Raw genomic sequence first — 21,432 nt, 5'->3', positions numbered from 1 at the left:
ATTTCATAATATTGCTTTGAAACATATCTTGATATGACATTTAGTGCTGCACCAAAGAATGAGGATATCATTTATTTTGATTTTACTTGGGAAGATAAGTTCAATTAGTGTTGTTTCAAGTCACCAGTAAAAAAGATAATTGATTAATCAATTCCTTTTTAATTGTATGTCTCCAATTGCTCATCTTTTGTCATTAAAGTTATTGACAACCTTATCAATTTTGAGATACATTTGGGTTTTTCAATCATAATAAAATTGTAACACAGCTCTACAGGAGGTAAAAGTCCTGTTTTCCACTTCTAGCATATTAGGAAGGCTAGAACCTGCACAACATGGCTGTAAACAGGAATATGAATAATTTTTTTCTTGTTTATCTCAAAATGCATTAATCACAAAACAAATTCCCTCCACCCACTAGCGCCTACCTGTTGTTCAGTATGATTGACACCCATCAGAAACACCAGCTCAGACAAAAACATGGCTGCCGCTGTGTTGGAATGGATGCTCCTGGTGTTGGACTTGAGGCCTCGGAGGCAGGAGAGCACCAGAACGGTGAGGAGGAGAGCGAGCATGGAGAGACACAGAGAGGAGTAGGTGACCAGCGCCAGCGTCTCCAGATCCCCCTCCAACTGCTGCTCACGGAGAGACATAGGGAGGGGAAAAAAAAAAGTGGAGAGAAGATAAGAAAGGAGAAAGATTGAGCAAAAGATGAAACGTCACAATTTGAAAGAAGTCAAAGTGATGAATAATTTTGGCCTGTTGAAATGCTGCTACTTCTGTCTGGGTCACTGTCTGCCATCCACTGACTGGCTGGCTTCACTGAGTGCAAGCTGACTACATTAATGTCAGAGATGTTAAATTAGTTGGAAAGAAGGTCAATGAGCTGAAGAAACTGAAGTTGCACCGGCCACAATGTTGTCTGACATAAAAAAACAAAAACCCAAAACATCAACACCCACAAATCCTCAGATAGGATGTCATCTAACTGCAAATACTGGCTGGTTTGTGATGCAAAGTACATGTAAAATACATGTAATTTCATACGCCTTCAAAATGGCTATAAAAGAGAGCAGACAGGAAAAGAAGGAACACACACACACACACAAAAATCTAAATGATCTAGATGAATCAAACAACAGACCAAGCAAATTAGCAGACCCATCTGATCCGTCATGGGAAAGCAGAGTATCAAAAGCATGAAATCGATTCATCACAGCCTGTGCATGCACAGAGAACATTTACTGCCAGAAAGCATCACAGGCACCACCAGAATTTTTACCCAGAAGGACTGGGCACATCTACAGCATTGCAAATGAATGGAAATGGGACACTCTTCATCTTATTGTGATAGACTCACGAGACAGGTGTGTTTTTGACATAAATGCAGCTCTAACAGGTGGTAACGATAAAAATATAATTGAAACAGTGAATTTCATGCAAGTCATATACATTTGGAGGCTTAAGGTTTCTGATCCCTACGGTTTCCTGTCTCAAGATCTGATACAACATAATTTAGTATGCTGTGGTTTGCATTAAATCTTTAACATCTTCAACATCTACAACAAAGCTTCCTTCAGGCAGGATGGAATTCTTTAGGATATTAACTTTTACATTTGTTGAATTCAGATATTATCAGTTGAGGGGCTAAACTGAAGAAAAGAAGGAACATCAACACACTATCAAAAGCAGGTGGGACTGATGGGAAATCTACATACGTGCTTCATTATCACTGAGATGCATAAGAATATGATTAAATAAATATGAGTGGCTTTCCACTGAATGATCACTAACCTCTCTGTGTGAACTGTCCATCAGCACCCCGAAGGTGCCCAGTCTCTGGCACTGACAGCGGACATGAGAGGTGTTCCTGTAGACCACCATACAGTCCCTCACTGTCCAACAGCCTCCTATCTCATACCTGAAGACACAGAGAAAAGAACATGCAGACAAACATGATCAGATCAAAGGTCAAATTTGAAAAGATAGTTAGGCTTTTCGTACAGTGTATGTGTTTAGGTTGGTACTGTGTGAGTGCGGCACTGGTGAAAACTGAATATACCAATACATTGCAGGTAATAACTTGTGATTCAGAACTGACAACCCAATTAATGGTGGAACTATGCTAATTCAAAATTAGACACGATTTGTTTTTTCTTTGGTGTCACTTAACATTCAATTTGTGACATGTTAAATATCCAGTTTAAAACACATTTCTGTACTGAATGTTTTTCACAGTTGACTTTTTAATCATGTCTGAGCAGGACAAGCACAGGTTTAATTAATTGCATTAGTAACGACAGCAGTCCCTGTAGGTGAGCCAGTTTCAGTGTCCTGTTATCGTGCATCTTGGCTCACTGGAATGACTTATTGGGAACAGAAGCATCGTTATTGTTATTAATTACACCTGTGCGTTTCCTGCTAAGTCTAATCATGCTTTTATACCTTAAATTACCTTTATATGTAATTTTAATGTACATTTCCACATGCAAACATTTACAAAAGTTACTCAGATATTTCCCAACATCATAGGCTTTCATACTCATGTGAATATTTGTGCTCAGCTCTCTGTGAATATTTCCACATTAGAATGCAACAGAAGCACTGGGCCACACAGACATCTGCATTTCTTGTACAGTTTACGAGATTAAGTATCAAAATAATACATCATGGTAACAAAATCTTCTCCATATAGCGTGGTGTAATTGACAATAACCAGCCCTAATGTACAATGTTGTCTTTTCTGTGTATTCACATCTATGTTGGTTTATATGAGTAAATTATATTATATGTAAATTGGTACTCACTGACTGCTGTAGTTCCACTGCACACACAGCGGCTTGCTGCGGTTGGCCGTCTCCAGCAGCTTGAACTCCAGCAGGATGGGCTGGTCTAAGTGTCCGCCAACAAATGTCTGGTTGTTGTAGACAGAGATACTGACCACTGGGGAGTTCATTACTGGGTGTCTGGGAAGCCTGGGGCCAGGGGAGAGAGAGAAAGTGCAAAGTTATGTACATTTGCTACATCAGACAGACAGTAGAGTTTGATATCCTGGTTGAGATGGTAAAATAGGCAAAGACATAGCGAGCAGAGAGGAATGAGTTTAATGCATTAGATGAAAGACTTAAATGACTGTTTATTGACACATACTGAAAACTGGACAGTTTGTTACTTGGTAATTAAGCCTGGAGGTGAGGTGAGGAAGAGCAGAGGAGGAGAAGAGAGGGAGGAGAGATGGAGAGGAAAAGAAGCTAAAACAGCACGGGAGAAAGTGAGAGAAAATGAACTGATGTCAAATAAGATGATAACAGGATTAGAGAGGAAACAAGTAGACAATGAATCTGTTAGTCAACTGTGTAAAATTAACCGAGTGCAATTTTGATTCTCAATTAATTGTTAAAGGCATTTATCAAGCAGAAATGGCAAACTCTCTCTATTTCCAGCTTCTCAAATGTGAAGATAAGCTGCTTCTTTCTGTATATTACAGTACAGTATCTCTGGGTGTTTGTTAGATAAAATAAACAAATTTAAAATGTCACATTGGGCTCTGGGGTATTGCAATCAGTATTTTTAAATTTCTTTCACATTTAATAGACTAAAGAGTTGTAAAGCATCTTTTATTATCTTGGAGGAGCTCTGTTAATACAATGTATTATCATTATTATCACACATGTCAAACACACCTCTGGTACAATCATTTGTCCTTTGCCATTTATTATTATTTTTCATTTTTAAGTTTTTCATCAAATCCTGGCAAGTTACTTGTTAAAATTGAGGATGAGTAAAAAATATTCTTCTCTAAAGATGTGATGTTCATGTTATATAAAAGCAATTCTGGTTTACTGTTTGCTACTGAATAAAAGCCACACAGGTAATCCAGATTTCTATATCGAGCATGTGTTCTTTCTTAAAGGCTTCTGGGAGCTGCTGTAATCATATTTTTATTGTTCTGTGTGTGATTGATTTCTCACCTCACTCCTCGGCGGTCTGTGTGATACTTGGGAGGGAGGGCGGCGCCTAGGCTGCGATAGATCAGCAAGATGACAATGGTGATAGGCTGCTCAGGCATCGTGACGGTGCGTCTGGCTGCAGTGTATTCTCCCGTCTGATTGGCTGATATACTGATGGGAGCTTGAGCACCATTCTGAGGGGTCAAGGCTGAAAGAGAGAAGCGTGTGTGAGTATTTTCTCTAAGCTCCTACCAATAGTCCAGGCTTTGTTTCTATTTGTGCATCTGTTCTCACGTTCTTTCTCTGTCCTCTCCCTCTCCTTCCAGCTGTGTTGCTGCTGTCGCTGTGGCACCAGGGCAGCAGGGGGCAGTATCACATGGGTGTAGGGATCCCACAATGCCTGACCACGGAACAGGGTGGTGTGGTAACGTGGGAAACGCCGCCTCACATGGGTGTGGTTCTCCACACGGTCCAGGTTCATGACTGAAGTGCACACATTCAGAGATAACACATATATGAACTCACATATCAAGTCACAGGTATCTGTTAATGTGAAGTATACTTAAAAGTGAAAACAAGAATAAGAATGACCCCTTTCTATAATTAATATAGCAAGACTATATAGTTGAAATAACTGGCAGATTATATCTCATACAACAGGCAGCATTACCAGTGTTTCTCAATATTAAGACTACATTCTCTTCCTGTTGTAAAACCACTGCACACTGACATTCATTTACTTCCCTATTTTATTATGGACACACTAATAATGTCTGGTACATTTGGTACATTTTCCACCTCTTGAATCAATGGTCGATGAAATTTAGAGCACAAACAACAACATACAACACTTACTATTTTTAATAGAACCAAAGTTAAACAAGATTCAAGGTGGCTTTTCAGTTTTCCTATAGATGATAGCCACTTTTATTCAAATTTGGGTTATTATGTGTAGGCAGAGAGTTGTTTTCTTCTTCTCAGCTCAACAATACAACTCATTTTCATTTTTACATACTGTAAGAGTTGAGGGGAAATCTATCAATAAGCCACTTTATTCACTGTGGATTTGTGAAAAGCCAATACAAAATCCATAAACACACACACACATGCACATACACAGTCGTATTATAGGAAATGAGGTGGTGAACAGAAAGTACGCCATCAATGTGTAGTGTTCAATAATGAGTGAACACTTGACCCAGCAAACAGAAGTGGAACTGCACTCAATACAGAGAGAGATGAGAAATCACTCAATATGCCGTGACTGATGTGTAACCTGTGTGTGTGTGCATGCGCGCACATGTGTGTGCATATGTGAGAGGTAGAAAAGGTGTTTCCTGATTTTAAAAGTCTATAATAAGAGAAATAAACATATATAATACATCGATACATACAAAAAAATCTTAAAGGAACTCATTTACTGGATGCTAACAGATGGGCATTTGTCCATCCATATCCGTTCCAATGTTATCCATCACATCCAATTTGGCTAAGAGCATTAACTGTCTGTGTTTATGTGTAGGAGTGTGAAATTTAGCCTTGGCTGTGTTTCTTATTCCTTCTGCTTTCACTGCTGTTGCTAATTCTCCACTCTCTGCCTGGCAATCTGCATCAGGCTGTCCCATTTAAGATTATTTCACAGCATTCTGGATGTATTCCATAGTAGGAGCAAATACAGTAAAAATAAGTGAAAGATGAGACGCACGCAGGAAAGCTATAAAATCGGCCAAAATGGGCAAGACTATTTTATATTTTTCTTCAGGTTTGAGATTCTATTAGGCGTGTTACCGAAATACACAGGAATAAGCTGGTGATGCAAGATTCAATATAGTTGGTTACTTTGAAGAGTTTCATGAGTTTTTGGGTGTTTTATAGAAATTCAATCTGAGTGTGGAGCTAAGAGCATTACAGTAACTGAGTGTGAAATTCATTGTCTGGCTTCCTCGCCACCAGAGCTGCTGCTGTTGCTATTTCGACGCCTCTTGTTGTTGTATGTGGTCCAGATTAGTTAATGGTATTTTCAACATTGCAAGCGACAAAAATGTGAAGTAGAGCAAAATGTACAAGTGACAGGATGCCAAAAAAAATTATATGACACAGGGCATATGGCCAAACCTGCAGGTGTGTGGTATATGTAAAGGAGTGTGTGTTTGTGTGTGTGCATCCCTGTGTGAGAGTGTACTTATGCCTGCGTGTGATACTCTGTAAATATGAGTGTGTGTGTGTGTGTTTGGCATCTGTACTTCTAAGTGATGTATGTTGGCCAGAGCTACATCGCTTCAGGCTTTTTGTGCATTTGTGCATGTGCTGGAAGCATTAGCTCCTGTGTGTGTGTGTGTGTGTGTGTGTGTGTGTGTGTGTGTGTGTGTGTGTGTGTGTGTGTGTGTGTGTGTGTGTGGGAGTGTGAAATCCATCTCTGTGTGCTGCTGCCAGCTCTCAGGCAGTGCCACCATCATTTGCATTAACGCTGTTCATCTCTCGGTTTACAATGAGTCATTCTAGCTGATTTCACAGCAGTGATTTACAGTATTATGAGACAACCGCTGAAAATCGCCTGTAAATATTAAGATTTTATTACAGTCTTATTTGCTTCTATTGGGTCTGACTAGTGATTAGCTGTGTGTGTGAGTGTGTCTGTGTGAGATCATGTAGTCATTCTGAACCCACCTATGTTGGGAGAGACCAGCGCCACAGGGTTGAGGTAGGTGAGCTTCATGTTCCGTGCCAGAATCTGGGTGTACTGCTCCAGCAGGTCTGTCAGCTCGCCCGGACCACCACCGGGGATGTGGTTCTGATTCTGAGCGAGGGCCCGCCAAAGCCCCGCTACACTAGGACCCAACAGTACGCTACAGCCCCGCAGAATGTTCTGGAAGCAGCAGAAAGAGAAACTGTTAGTAAAGATAGCAAAGGGAAGAAAAAGAGAGAAGTAAGTCATGGTTATCTGCCTTCAGGAGGAAAAAGTCACGTGTACAACATCCTGGATCAGAAAATGGAAAGAGAGATAGAAGATAGAAAGAAAAGAGTTTGTACTGAAAGAAAAGAGCTGATACAGTGTGATAGAAAGCCAGCAGCAGTCTTGAACATGAGGAAGAAACATTTGAAATGATCACTCTTAGTTTATTTCAAATAATTAATTGTTTTATTTTGTAAAGATTACGATTAAGCCAGAGAGGGAGGGGAAAGATGTCTGCTGCTCAGGGCGGAGTCACCTTTTTTCAGACTCAATGAAGTCAATGTATGCAAAGAATATCAGGGAAGCAAAGAGGCTGGAAAAGTGAAAAGGTAACTTCATGTAGAGACTTGGTGGGTACTCGTCATAGAAGGATGGATGATGCACTGCAGGCTTGTATATTTTAATATTTTAAGGATGCAGATAATAAATACTGATTGGGAGAACAGACAGAATTTGAGTTTGTTACTGATCCTGGTTGAGGAGAGGAGAAATCTAAAGAGAGCCTCATTGTAAAATCTTTTGTCGGGCTGCCGTGATAGTGACTAGAAGAAATTTGCAAAATGTTTACATATAGTTAGAAAGTACATCTCAACCCCGATGATAAAGATTTTCTACCCTGATGTTGCCATTTATGCACTTTGCCTCCATTTACATGTTATTCAGTGGGTATTTGTGATTCTGTATGGAGGCGTGTTATTGATAGTATAGACTGCATGGACTTTCAAACAAACAAAGAGTAATTGTAAGGGTCAGTAGCGAGAGAGAGAGAGAGAGAGCGAGAGAGAGAGAGAGAGAGAGAGAGAGAGAGAGAGAGAGAGAGAGAGAGGAGAGAGAGAGAGAGAGAGAGAGAGAGAGAGAGAGAGAGAGAGAGAGGAGAGAGAGAGAGAGAGAGAGAGAGAGAGAGAGAGAGAGAGAGAGGGAGGAAAATTGCTCAATATGATTCCTTGCAGTCAGACTGCACCAGACCCAATAAAGCACTGCAGTCTCACATAATGCTCTGGGGACAAGAAATACACAGAAAACCTTCAGATAAACTTGGAAAATAATATACAGTACAATATAAGAGGAAGGTAGTGAACTATAGGGGAGGGGAAAGACAAGGTAAGAAAAGGGTTTTGTAAGTAAGTGAATAAGAATGGAAGAAGGGAGGACAAGTCATGGAGAGATGCAGGAAAAAGATAATGAGACAGAAATTAGATGATTTGATGACATAAAAAACCGACACTTAAAGATTAAATTAATGTTGCATTTGTTCTTTTAAATAGAGTTGTTTAATGATCTGTGTCTATTCACACCTATTAGGACTGACATTTTAAACTCTTTGGAGAGATGACCTCTCTGTTGACCTCATATGGACAATAAAAGTCAAGTAATGGATGTCTCGCCTGTTGATTCTGTCTCACCATTGTAGCAGGTGAAGAGATACAGTACTGTACAGTGAAGTATGTCAGCCCAAAGAAGGTTAAAAACGCTGCTATGAATAAATCATTCTCAGGACAAACACACATTCATGCCCGCTGTGTTTTCAAAAAGGCTCATTTAACACGCCAAGTCCAGTTTCCTTTCATGGTTTCCTCTGAACATGTGGCTTTGTTTGGAGAGAACCAGGAGCTCAAATATGCTGTGTTACGCAGATTGGAAGTAAGCCAGTAATTCACCATGAAAACACGTTATAGGGGATCTTAGGCTTTACGCCCAAGCAGGCTGTGCGCTGCGAGAGCTCATATGAGCTGTGTTTACCTATGGGGAAAAAAAGAGGGTGAAAATCAAGCAAGGCTAACAAACAGAAAGAGAATCGTTTTAATGAGGCAGCAGATGACAGGATTACAGAATGAGAGAGAGGCACAGGGCACACAAAGGCTGAAAGACAGGCAGCATGGGATGGCAGGTTGGAGCATATTTCTACATCAGAGATCAGTCTGAAAAACTGATTCCGACATTTTGTACAAACAGCAATGTGTTGTCATATGCAGTTTATTTAGGACAAATTAATTTCATCACATTTTATTTTGGAATCTTCTTTCAAACTATTTCAATAGTTTTCCTTTTTTATACAGTGGAGAATTAACAATGAGAAAGCTTTACATGATCACCTTGTTAAGACTATTGTGCAGCACATTGCAAACGCCAGCTGTTTTAATGACTGTAGCAGAATATACAAAGGTCTCTCCCTCACTGAATAAAAGTTGATATATTTTTGCAATTAGGTACGTGGTGACACATCTGTCTGGAGGTGTAGTAGTGAACCAGATTTTGATCACAGCTTGAACATTAAAGGTTTCCATCTTCCACCATTCCTTCATTCATCACAAAATTTCTCTTGTGACAACCCTGCTTCCCCGTCTGCCTTCCTTCGTTTCTTCTGCAGCCACGGGCTTCTGTTACCGCCGCTGGGTTACTATAGTAACTGTGTTCCACATCACCTTTTCATCTGGTCTGATAGCTGCAGTTTAAAGCGAGGTGTCAGGTATTACTGGATACATTATATACTGTATTTTTTTAATTATTGAGAAAAAAATGGCTGTCTGCAGCTCCACTCCCGTGCTGGCAGGATAAACCAGAGCTGCCTCATTAACTTGACATGATGAGATGTAGGTGGCAGGACTGTTTTAGAGCCAGACACTGAGGTTACAAGTGAGGTGAGTTGAGGTCTTTCTTTTACAAAAACTGCAAGAAGACAATACAAATCATTACTGCACTATGGCAGCGACATATAGCGGCTCTTAGCTGCTGTAATCCAACTAACCAAATGTTAAATCCTGATGGCCATGTTTCTAAATTACAACCAGGTAAAGCAGTAAAGTGAAATGTCAGGCAGGAAAAGGTTCAGTCACTGTGGGATGTCGTTAATGCTATTGCTGTGTTGCCATAGCAACTATCCGAACCAAAGATTATGTACTGATCACGTAAAGCAATGAACTGTATTTGGCGTTGTGCTTTTGAGGGTCCTATCAAAACAAAAAGGGGAAAAAAACCCCAGACAAATCATTCTCCAGTGTTTTGACATTTTCTCTCCTTGTTCATAATTTCATAGCTGGAGCAACAATTTGTATCTGTGAATTCAGAACGTGCAACAAGTGAGCATTAAATCAGATGAAGGTGAGTGCACCTCAGAGGAGAAGGTACACTCTTTTCACTTTCAACCACAACGCAGGAGATAAAATGTGACAACAGCACCGTATGCCATGAATTAGGATAAGTACTTGCTGCTTATGTAGAACCCCAAGAAAAAGAGTGAATGTTGTCTCTTTAATTCTGGGAGTTGTGTAAAAAAAAAAAAAACAGAACCGTGTATGTATTCATGAAATTGGAAATTTAAAAATCTTTTTATCAAAGATCATGTCACAAGCATCACAAGAACACACAGATGCCACTCTTTTGCTCAGATGACCAGATGTTACTACCACAGCCACTCAGTTTCTATAGCAACCCATTGTTAGCTGTATTGCAATGACATTATCAATGGCTTAAACTGTTTCAGCAGAGCAGGGTGTGCCTACGACTGCTACTGTTGTTATCAGCAGGCTAAAATCTTCCCTGTTAGCATAAATGATTAAATGATTAAATGCTTCCCTGCGTCAACTGTAGATATTTAAGAGAGATATGAGAACCAAAAAAACATTGTTTTAACTGCCCACCACGGCCCCTATTAAATATGAATAAATCAGCTTCCAGCTGCATGAATGAGCTGGAACTGAATCAGCAGCTGAAGATAAATGACTGAAAATAACAGCTAGTGTAAAATGTATCACAATGAACATCCCTTACCAGTATTTCTACTACCACTACAGCTGGTACTGAGAGTAAAAATACAATGTACTGTAGCAACGTGTGACAGTATGTGTTTGAATAACAGGTGAAAAGCGATTTAATATTCTGATAATAAATCACCCTTACCACAGTAATAAGCAATTTTTCATTTACTGACACATGAGCCAGTAAACTGAAACAGAAGTTTAAAAGGTAAATGTGTGTGTGCGTGGGGAGGGGGGGTGCTTCAACCATTTAATTGTGACGTATGGACAGCTCATTTCTTGCCAGCTAAATTTGATGTATAAGCTAAATATTTAGAGCAAAATGATATGGAGATGTCTGCTGGCGCTATGTCAAAACGCCAACATGCTTAAATTATCGCATGTCAGCCCCTACTCCTGCGTTTCGCATCAGGTAATATAGGGAAATGACATCACCATAGTAACATTACTTCCCATTTCAGAGAAAAGCTATCTCGTTGTGCAATCTAGTCAGTGGGTCTGTACGCCATGAAGGTACAGTATATCAATCAATCTGTTTTAAATAACAGCAGATATTTATGTCTTCTGCTACATTCTGTGCAGATGTAGAGGTTTATAGTCTAACTTAATACAGTGCACATCAATTTGGGATGGTGGAGAATCAAAATGCAAAAACTGATACATTTAGCATAGTTGGATATAATAACCTACTATTCCATAATGTCGATTCTAAGGGTACACTTGTCTCTTCTGACAACACTAATAAACGTGATGGTGGCAGTGATGAGTTTCACAGCATGTTTGTATTTTCACAAGTTAAAATCAACAGAGCACACTGATTATTGTCTTTCACACTTCGCTATCTGACCTGCCTTTCAAACAACCTTTCACAACCTGCACAGTTGTTGTGTGTTGAACAGAATTTTAATTACCTCTCATTAAAATGTGTGCATTTTTAATCATCAAAAGATCAATGCAACCAAAATAACCTTAATAACACAGAACAATGATAAGAAATAACCTGGACTCTGTGTGTGATATGTGTGATAGTGCTTCTTAAAATAAAATAAAAAGACCTTTTCCCATGAATCTCATTGTATCCTGTGTCTCCTGCTGCTGCCTGCTCTTTTCCCAAAACTGTTTTGGATTTGAACAGCAAGGTGAATCATAACAGCCATTAACAGTTATTGGTAAAGATGTATTTGCAAGTAACTGTTAATGGCTGTTATGGACAAAACAAAAAGGATGAATGCAAATGAAAATGTAGCATTGCGTTTTTCTACCTCATTGTAGTGTGCGTCCTGAGTGGCGGTGAGTCCGAAGCCGCTCTGTTGGGTCTCGAAGGTAAGGAGGCGGGACAGCAGTCGCTGTGCGATCTGCAGGTCATTGCCGTAGAGTCGGGCAGTTGCCTCGGTGATGTCACGGAGCTGGTGGGCGAGCTTCTTCTCCATGATGGTGTTCAGCTCCGTTTCATTACGCTCCAGAGAGTCAAGCTAAACCAACACAGACACAAAAGGAGCATACTTGCATGTGAGTTTTTCATATGTGAATTCAAACATTTTGTCCTACAAATTCTTTACAAGAAGTACAATATTCCTACATATAATGCACTTTTATTTTGTGTGCTTTTTGAACAGTTTGACAATAGTTGGGAGCTGAATAAAGTAACAGACATGAGAGCTCAAACAAACTGATGGCAAATAGAAGTTTTAACCTTTATGTCTGGACTTCAGGTGCTGATATCTTTGTTCAGCCTCTATTATTATTATTTTTCAAATTGACAGTGCATCTAAGGTTTGGTTACGATTCAGTGCTTTTCAGGTGAGGAACAAGTTGTGGGAAGCATGAAGACGTGTTTAGTGGTATCAATGATATCGGTCTACTTACAGCAGTGTTGAGCTCCACAAATGGAGGGGAGGTGCAGTTGTAAAGGTCTGGCTCCAACCATCCTCTCTCTACATCACAGTGTCTGATGGCGGCACCTGTCAGGAGGAGAAACAAGAAACTCAAAATTTTGAACATCCTTTCACAAGGACACAGCATATATTGATTAAATGTATAAGGGTATGAGTTTGTACGGACCCACAGAGCCTTTGGGGCATGGCACTGCGGCAGGCAGGCTGAACTTGGTTCGTGGCCACCAGATCCCCTGAGTGATGGTCTTTGGACAACCATCATAAATGACTGCAGAGAGAGACAAACAGAAAATCATTTAAACTCATTCATATCAGTTCACTGAACTTTTCCATTAAAAACATAACAAAAAGTCACTAATGAGGTGGAAATGTTTTTCTTTTGACAGGCAGAAATGGAGATGAAAATGAGAGCGAAAGAATAAAAGAGCAACTACGTATTAAAGGAAGTAATTACAAGTGGGGAAACTGGAAAGTGACAAAGCACAGAAGAGAAAAACAGAAACATAGAATTAACTTGAGGATGTTAAACAGACACTGAATATAATTAATGGTTTCTTTGTTATTTTGGGTTTGGGCACAAGTCAACAAGACCATTTTGAAAGCCAAAAGAAGAATATGAAATCTGTTATTAGACAGAGATGATTATATGGGTGAGAGCTCAGTTGTGCCTCAGAATTTTCATCCGTATCTGTTTGTCTTCATGGATGATTTACTCTGTTTGAATACTGCTCTTAAATCCATCTCGAAAATTATTATTATTATTATTAATTTTCTGTAGTCTACCACTGGCCTGGGGGCAATTCTACTATAGAAACAAAGAAGGTAACAAATGATTTTGGCTACTGTTGGAGATCAACACTAACAAAGCTTTAATATTAAATCCATCTTTGCAAACTATTGTCCGAAACCTGACAATTTTTGCCCATGAACCACAAAGGAGCTGCAAGGTAGCAGCACAGTTTTAGTTGTTAGCAATTTTCCACCAATGATTCAGTCTTCCAGTCAATAACAAATATGTTGTTTTAACCCATAATTACCACCCGCTGGGCGACTCGCTGTTATTCTGGAAAGAACACAATGCAGCAGTGAGATGCTTCATTTCTCTAAGTTTTTTTTAATTTAATAAATCCCATCTGCACTGTCTGCATGTGTGATGCTGAGCACAAGGACACATTAATGAATGAACAAAGAAGCCTCCCTGTTGGGTAAACCAGAGTATTTTTTAAATGCAGCAGTGAGATGCATCATTATCTCAGGTCTAAAACCCAAGAAATGATTTAATAGATAATTACTAGGTCACCGCTAGTCCTGGTAATCAATAGCATAGTTTAAAAGAAAAACATATGAGGAAACAAAAATGCTAAAAGAATAAAAATCAATTGAGAAACATCAGTCTGTCTTTCTCACCATCACAGCCTGAATTTGTGACCTCAGCAAAGGGGTTATCACATGCGTTGCACTGGCGACCAATCACGCCGGGCCTGCACTGGCACTGGCCGGTCTCTGAGTCACATGACCGCGAGAAAGAGCCGACCGGGTAGCAGTCACATGGCAGGCAGGTGTCAGAGCCCCGCGGACGGTAGTGAAACTCCTGAACACACACACACACACATACATGGAGGGCACATTAGGCACAAGTAGGCACAAGTAGGCACACAGTTCAACCTCTGTCAGACGAATGTAAAATGTCACAGCGCCAAGAATAGTGCCAGCGATTACATCACCACATGCATGAGGGCAAGATTTATACAATGGCATAAAAAAGACAGAGACAAGAATAAAGGAGCAATCATGCATGCACCATGTGTAAAAGTGGCAGAGACAAAAAGTAGGGCAGTTATTTATTTGCTTGCTGAACCTGCATTAGAATATTTATATTTAACACTGCGCTTTGGAAATAATGAATGATGGTGTTACAGCAGGGGACGACGGTGCAGCACCACCATTTTTTGTTCTCCTACTTCAAAAATATGTGTTGCTTGTTGTTCCCTCATTTGGATGCTCTGACCCTCACTGTACTGATTGAGGTACTATTTTCAAATCAATCTACTGATGGTGGGAAAGTTTATCTGTGCTCACCTTATATCTCAGTTTAAGATGTGTATGTACGAGCATGACAGAGCTCATCATGTTCTAATATTCAACTAACACCAGGTGTGATGTGGCAACTTAAAGCCTGCAGTGCACACACTCTGAAAATGGACTTTAAAGTGAAATAACAGCCATCCTTTATCTAGTTACATTTCATTTTCAGTATTTGCATATTCATAGATTTTTGAGTGAGGAAGAAGGGCTACATGTAATTTGAATAAGGTAATTTAACTTTTTTTAATGAAAAAACCTTATCAACACAAATCATTATTCAAAGCAGAGTATTTTGTCTTAAAACATGTCTTAAGGGGAAAGCTTCTAATTAAAAAGCACAAAAGATTATGTCTGACAAGACTGTCAGTCTGAGGATGCTTTTAGTTGCATTTTACAGTTGAATTGCAGTTAATCTTATGTTACTTTATGGTGTAAAACAAATGCGCAAATGCAGAGCCCCTTCCCACAGTATGATAATCTTATTTAACAACATGTGGAAGAAAAACCAAAAACACTTCTCAAAAGAAAAACAGGAGAAGTGTTTGTGAAATGTGAGCTTAACACAAAGAAATCATTTACTTTAGTGTTGATTCAGTAGAGGCAGAATAAATGCATGAAAGAGGGCGAATACTAGCTGCCATTAGGATGTACACTATAATATTGGATACAGGGCTGTGTGTGTCAACCTGAACAGTATGTATGTAGGCGAAATGAGAACATTCTCAGCATGAGCATAACACGCTGAGAGAAAGCTTTCATGTCAATCAGTTTTTATAGAGGAAGGCTATAGAGTTTATTGTGTGTGTATATGTGCGTGTGTGTGTGTGTGTGTGTGTGTGTGTGTGTGTGTGTTCTGTGTTCTGTGTATTTGCTAGGTTTATATCTGAGGTCAATATCAGAGATTAAAGATTAGGGTCAAATGTCAGAGTAAGCCTTGAAAAAAACACACTGGTTACACACAAATATTTCAATATACACACTCAGACAAGGTAGAAATGTCAATACACGGGGATGATCATTGTATCATGTTTGATGTAGCTAGTATATCTGGATTAGCCTGCAGATCTATCAGACTGAGCTGATTACAGTGCGTCTGAGTTAAACCAAACTGATCTATAGATTTATACCAGTGAAGTCCTTCTAATCCAAACAGTATCGCTGGTCAGTGTGTGTGTAAAAAATATCATTCATACAGAGAGTTTGTTACCTGTTAACTAAAAATACAAACAAGTAGCTACTGCACTGTCATTGTCATAATCAGATACTCATGTAAAAACATGCTCAAATAACTTTTTAATATGTTGCAAATTGAAATGCAAACCAAAGCTGCACTGTGTGTGTTTGTTGTGTGTTTTCTTACCTTGCAGTGACAGTGTCCGCTGGTCTTGTTACAGTCAGGGTCGAAGCCTTTATTGGTGTCACAGTGACATGGTCCACAGGTCGGAGACCCCCACCAACCCCTGGGACACTGGTGATCAATCCTACACACACACACACACACACACACGAAAGTAAAATCAGTATGGAAAGAGTGAGAGAATATTTCAACAATGTTTTTCTAAACTCTTCAAAGGGGGCATATTTCCCTCTGATTTCTAACTAACTAATGAGTTGGGAACAAAGACATGAAAGCAAAGTGAAGCAGTCAGGGAGAAAAGAAGGAGGGGGATTAAACAGAGAAAATATTAATATTGAAAGGTGGAGTGAAAAAACTAGAAAAAGAAAAATAGCAAAGGGAAATTGAGGGGTTAAGAAAGACACAATGAAACACAATATAAAATAATATACACTATAGATAAATATTACACAAACACACGAATATGCACAGCCATAGAGAGCAATTATCATTTTACAAAAATATGAAGGAAATATTAGGGCTTTGTAATATATTCATGAATAAAAAGAGCAAAACTCAATAACTCAATTTTGATGGACCAGCCACACCTGACTGACTCCAGTTTAAGACAGCTTTTCATTCATTCATTTTATCAAAGTGCTAAATTTCCGCTCCTGTGAAGAACGCCTCCGATTTTGTCACTCTGGTTGTACACGTCACTTCACTCTTTTATTCCCTTTGCTCACATCTCACTAAATCTGCTCTCCTTCTGCTCTCAGTGTCTAATGGATCACTGAAGAGATGAGCACTTCTCACAGTTCTTGTGTGCATCTCATCGCTCCTTATGTGGCGTTTTTGCAGAGAGGATTTAGATATCAGTGATATTGGTAAAATATTAGGATTGACTCTGTGTCTCCAGAGATTTTATATTACATCACCCAACAGAATCGGCTTTCTAAGTGAATTATCGGTCCCTGCTGTGTATTTTGGGCTGCTTAAAGGGGTTAAAGGGGACAAGTACATCCAGAAAGACACTTTGTCATCATAACTAGGGGAGGGAAAAACATAGAAATAAAGGCTGGAAAAGTAAACTAGTATAACAAAAGGAAAAAGTTAAAATTGTCACTGTATTACTTATTATTAACCATTCAGAGTTGATACAAGTTCTGATTTTTCGAGATGCACCTGAACAGCTACCAATTACCTTTTGCTGTTAATAAATAGATTAAGTCCAGTTTAAATGAGTACATTACATTTGAGAAGCTGCAATTTGAAAATGTGTGCCTACTTCTTGAAAAAAGAGGATTAATGCATTATTAATATTATCATCTATTTATCATGATAGAGTTACAGTAGCAGGGAGCAACTTAATCTAAAGTCTGCTGAGTAAATATTGACGATTTTAGCGCCTGCGTTCCAACAACCTATCAAAGAAGTTGATTAATGAGCCGATATTCTAAATTTGATAGCTTCATATCTTAAGAAAGAGGTCAAATTAGAGCTGTGGAGAGAGGGTGGGGCACATCCGTGGAAATTAAGAGATAGCGAGACTTGTAGAGACAGTATATTACATCAGCAGCTGACAGCGTGTGTCTTTGCGAAAAACACCCACTCACCGGATCAAAGGCGAACATCTGAGACACAATCACACACAGAACAGATCACAGTAAAGCTCTGTGGATTTCACAGGCAGGAAGGAAAGAAGTACGGGGTCAGGTCGGGGTCACGCTCGCTTTGCACAGTTTACGCACACACATATAACTTTAATGTGGTTTTTGTGTGTGTGTGTGTGTGTGTGTGTGTGTGTGTGTGTGTGTGTGTGTTATTACATTAAGTCTACGCTCATCCCACTGTGGATTACATGCAAGGCTGGAGATGTGGGACAACAAGGCTGAACTAAAGCTGGCAAGACACACACACACACACACACACACACACACACACACACACACACACACACACACACACACACACACACACACACACACACACGCACACACACACACACACACACACACACACTTGAACAGAGCTTAGCCAGGCTACAGGCAGCATCAAATAGCTTTATACCGTGCTGGCATCTCTCATAGGTGAACTGTAGTTCAATTGTTGAGTGAATGTGTAAGAGTGTTTGTGTGAGTGTACCTGTGTTGGCAGTACTGTCCATAATGGTTGTCCCCACAGTCACAGATGTATCCATGGGAAGAGCTGGGCTTCCTGTGGCACTGAGCCTCATTTTCACATGGATTCAGATGGCAAGCATCAGTGCAGCCTTTCCCATAGTAACCTGGGAGAGAGAGAGAGAGAGAGAGAGAGAGAGAGAGAGAGAGAGAGAGAGAGAGAGAGAGAGAGAGAGAGAGAGAGAGAGAGAGAGAGAGAGAGAGAGAGAAGAGAGAGAGAGAGAGAGAGAGAGAGAGAGAGAGAAATTAATTTCAAAATGCTTTTTGGCTGTAGTGGATCTGTGTGGGGGTTGCCATCCTACAAGTCAAATACAAACAACAGTTGCTAAATACGTGTTGGAGGAAATGTAATTGCTGCCTGCTCTACACTCACTGGAAAAATACTGAATGTTTCTCTCCAAGAAGTGTCACAGAGAGGTGGGTGGATGGGATGGTTGGACAGTACAAATGTCAGGATTTTAACACTGGAGACTGGCATTTCCTTTCTTTAGGGAAATATCTTTATAATAATAAATATATATCACAAGATAAACATAATTATTATAAAAGCTTCTGCACCTTTTCTTTATTTATCCAAAGACTCAATCTTTTCCTAACCTACTCTAAATTGCAAAACCAGAATGCTTTAGTTCCAAGGGACAGATATTGTAGGTAAGTACAAATGAAATAAGCTGACGTTCAGTAGGAACATTTTATCTTGGTAATAAACAGTCTGCGGATACATCAAATGTGAACATTTCCAGTTTAAAGTTCTACTTTCTGAAAATGAAAATAGTCAGAGATAGTACAGCACAAAAAGAGGACCCGAGCAGTCAAAATGTGCTTGAAGGATTTCCCTTATATATACACAATCATAATATGAGAGCACAACAACTTTTGAAATTAAATTATGCAAAACATCTCTCGTTTCCCTTCCGTGTACCAGACATAATAACCTGTCAGTTTCCAAGTACACATCTCAAACATCAAACAGTGATTATCACAAACGTCTCCCCTTACTACTCCAGCTGGGCGAGCCACTAAAAAACAAGCCACAACTGTGAATTACAATTCTGTCATCCACCGTAACACAAAGCTTCCTCTGAAAGAAAATTACCATCACTGCTTGAGAAAAGGAAACCACATTGTAATCTATCTCAATTTAGCAGAAATATCTCTAAAAACAGGCTGAGCATCAAGAAAACATGAACATGAAAAACATGAAAACCTTGTAAAAATAGGAAGGTTATTTTTATAAGTCACCTCAAAGAAAAGTTTAACAACAAAATGTGTTTTTAATATCATAAAAACCTCTGTGTGTTCATAACAGCCCATACATTTTCAGGTTAGGGTTAGGGTTACAGTAGATGTGTAAATAACCATGAGAGTGACCAACATGTTGCTGCTACAAACTCTGCATGCCACAAAAAAGAAGGGATCCAAATCAGGTGGAACCGAAGAAGAAGTGAGTTTAAAAAAAAAAATGAAACCATGAGAGAAAAAGTTCAAAAACGTCTCTACCATAATAGCACAGAAAAGTGCCTCAATAAAAACCCAGACAGCACATTTTGACGCTGCTAAACGAGCCACTTCAACACAACAACGTACAGCACACACGTTTGACGAGGTAAACGAAGCTGTCACACACTTCAATGCAATCCCCAGATACTCAACACAAACACACCAGCCTCTTATATGGTAATACAGGCCAGCACATAAAACCCCTCTTTAATCTAATGACTAAAGCAGAATGCTTTACACACTCTTTGGGGTGTATTTAACACAAATAAAGGCCTCCAACCCAGACCTGTTTTTCATTTAAAAAGAGGATACTTGTTGTATTGAGTCTTTAAAGTACCTGTACTAAAAGTTGGATTAAAATATTAGAACTAAGCTACACCACAAGATCCCACTTTCATGTTGGGATGGAAATAAATGTGGTAAATCCAATAAAATCACATTCAGACTGGCTAAAAAGGTATGAGTAGACTTAAAGATGATTGGCTGGGATTAATAATAATTTAATGACACTGAATCCTTATAATGCAGCAGATCCCAGGAATGTAGGTATTTGTTGCTTTAAATGTGATTTAAAAAAAGAGCGAGAAAATGTAACAATAAGGTTAGTGACAAGATGTTTACACCTCAACTGACTTTGACCGCATTATAGCATGTAAGAAACTAACAAAGAAACTCTCAAGATTTCAGTTTCACTTTCAAACCATCATCAGGAGCCTTTTCATGTCATTAGTTTAGAGTAAAACCAAAAGCTAGAGACTGGAACAATTCCCTTTTTTTGTAGTAACCTTACTCTTATATGGGTTAAATGTCAATATTCATGATCATATACTGTATATCCTATCGGGGGACTCCAAGATACTGTTATAGGCATCACACATTAGAACAAATGATCTCAGTACAACATAAAGATGTCGATGATAACAGCTGGTAAAAAACTCAATGAGAAATGTTTAAACATGAACACAGCCATCTGTTATTGACAGTGCTTCTCAATGATGTTTGTGTTTATACTACAATGCTGTAGATATATATAATATATAATATATATAATCAATCAAGTTCAGTTTGGGTCATAAAACTTTATTCATACAAAAATACCTAATAGGGTGAATTCAAAGGCCTGTGCTTTCTCGACAGTGGTCACGTTTTGGCATTTTTCATATCAGCAATCACATGCTAGTATTAGAGTCGTTAAAATGTCATTTTTATATAAAGAGACAACTCGGGGGGTGAAAATGTGTGGTTTATGCTCAGCATGTCAGAAAAGCACTCATACTTTCAAATACCAATTTATTTCTTTTTGAGACTTTCCATAATATAAATATTCCTCTAAGCGCTGAAAAGATCCACAACTCATGTTAACATTAATATGACTTGTAGATGAAAGTCTCCTCATGGTTTAAATGCAGATGGTACAAACAACAACAGACAGCGGTGACATTTCCAAACTTCTCACTCACCAGAATATAACAATCATAATTGACCTCTCTTATGTGGCCAACAAGAAGAACTATTTCTCTATTATTATACATGCTCTCATATGAGATATGTCGCTGGATGAATTATTTCATGAGTCATGTACTATGGCTGGGCAATATGGACAAAATCAAAAATCTCAATATTTTTGACTAAATATCTCAATATTGATATTGCGACAATTATTGTAGGGATGAGTATTGGTGCTTTCACAAAATATATACACAATGACATTTTTGATAAATAATCATCAATAATGTGGATATAATGACTAAATGGATAAAAGCCAATAATAGAACAGCTAG

At 39.0% G+C, this 21,432-nt stretch overlaps 1 protein-coding gene across 1 annotated transcript in view; it reads right to left on the bottom strand.

Annotated features, from left to right (window-relative positions):
• Positions 1-21,432, bottom strand: part of celsr3 (cadherin, EGF LAG seven-pass G-type receptor 3) — a 104,524-nt gene that overhangs the window by 15,350 nt on the left and 67,742 nt on the right. Inside the window, exons 15-26 of the mRNA XM_062427388.1 lie at positions 18,117-18,258; positions 15,996-16,116; positions 13,958-14,141; positions 12,717-12,818; positions 12,522-12,616; positions 11,918-12,127; positions 6,615-6,813; positions 4,242-4,430; positions 3,969-4,155; positions 2,805-2,972; positions 1,792-1,918; positions 426-632 (exon numbers count right to left, since the gene is read on the bottom strand). Coding sequence (XP_062283372.1) covers positions 426-632; positions 1,792-1,918; positions 2,805-2,972; positions 3,969-4,155; positions 4,242-4,430; positions 6,615-6,813; positions 11,918-12,127; positions 12,522-12,616; positions 12,717-12,818; positions 13,958-14,141; positions 15,996-16,116; positions 18,117-18,258 — 1,931 coding nt within the window. The remainder of the gene's footprint in view (positions 1-425; positions 633-1,791; positions 1,919-2,804; positions 2,973-3,968; positions 4,156-4,241; positions 4,431-6,614; positions 6,814-11,917; positions 12,128-12,521; positions 12,617-12,716; positions 12,819-13,957; positions 14,142-15,995; positions 16,117-18,116; positions 18,259-21,432) is intronic.

The sequence above is a fragment of the Scomber scombrus genome, chromosome 10 (assembly GCF_963691925.1).
Source record: "Scomber scombrus chromosome 10, fScoSco1.1, whole genome shotgun sequence".
Lineage (NCBI taxonomy): Eukaryota > Metazoa > Chordata > Actinopteri > Scombriformes > Scombridae > Scomber > Scomber scombrus.
This window is presented reverse-complemented; position numbering and strand designations above follow the sequence as displayed.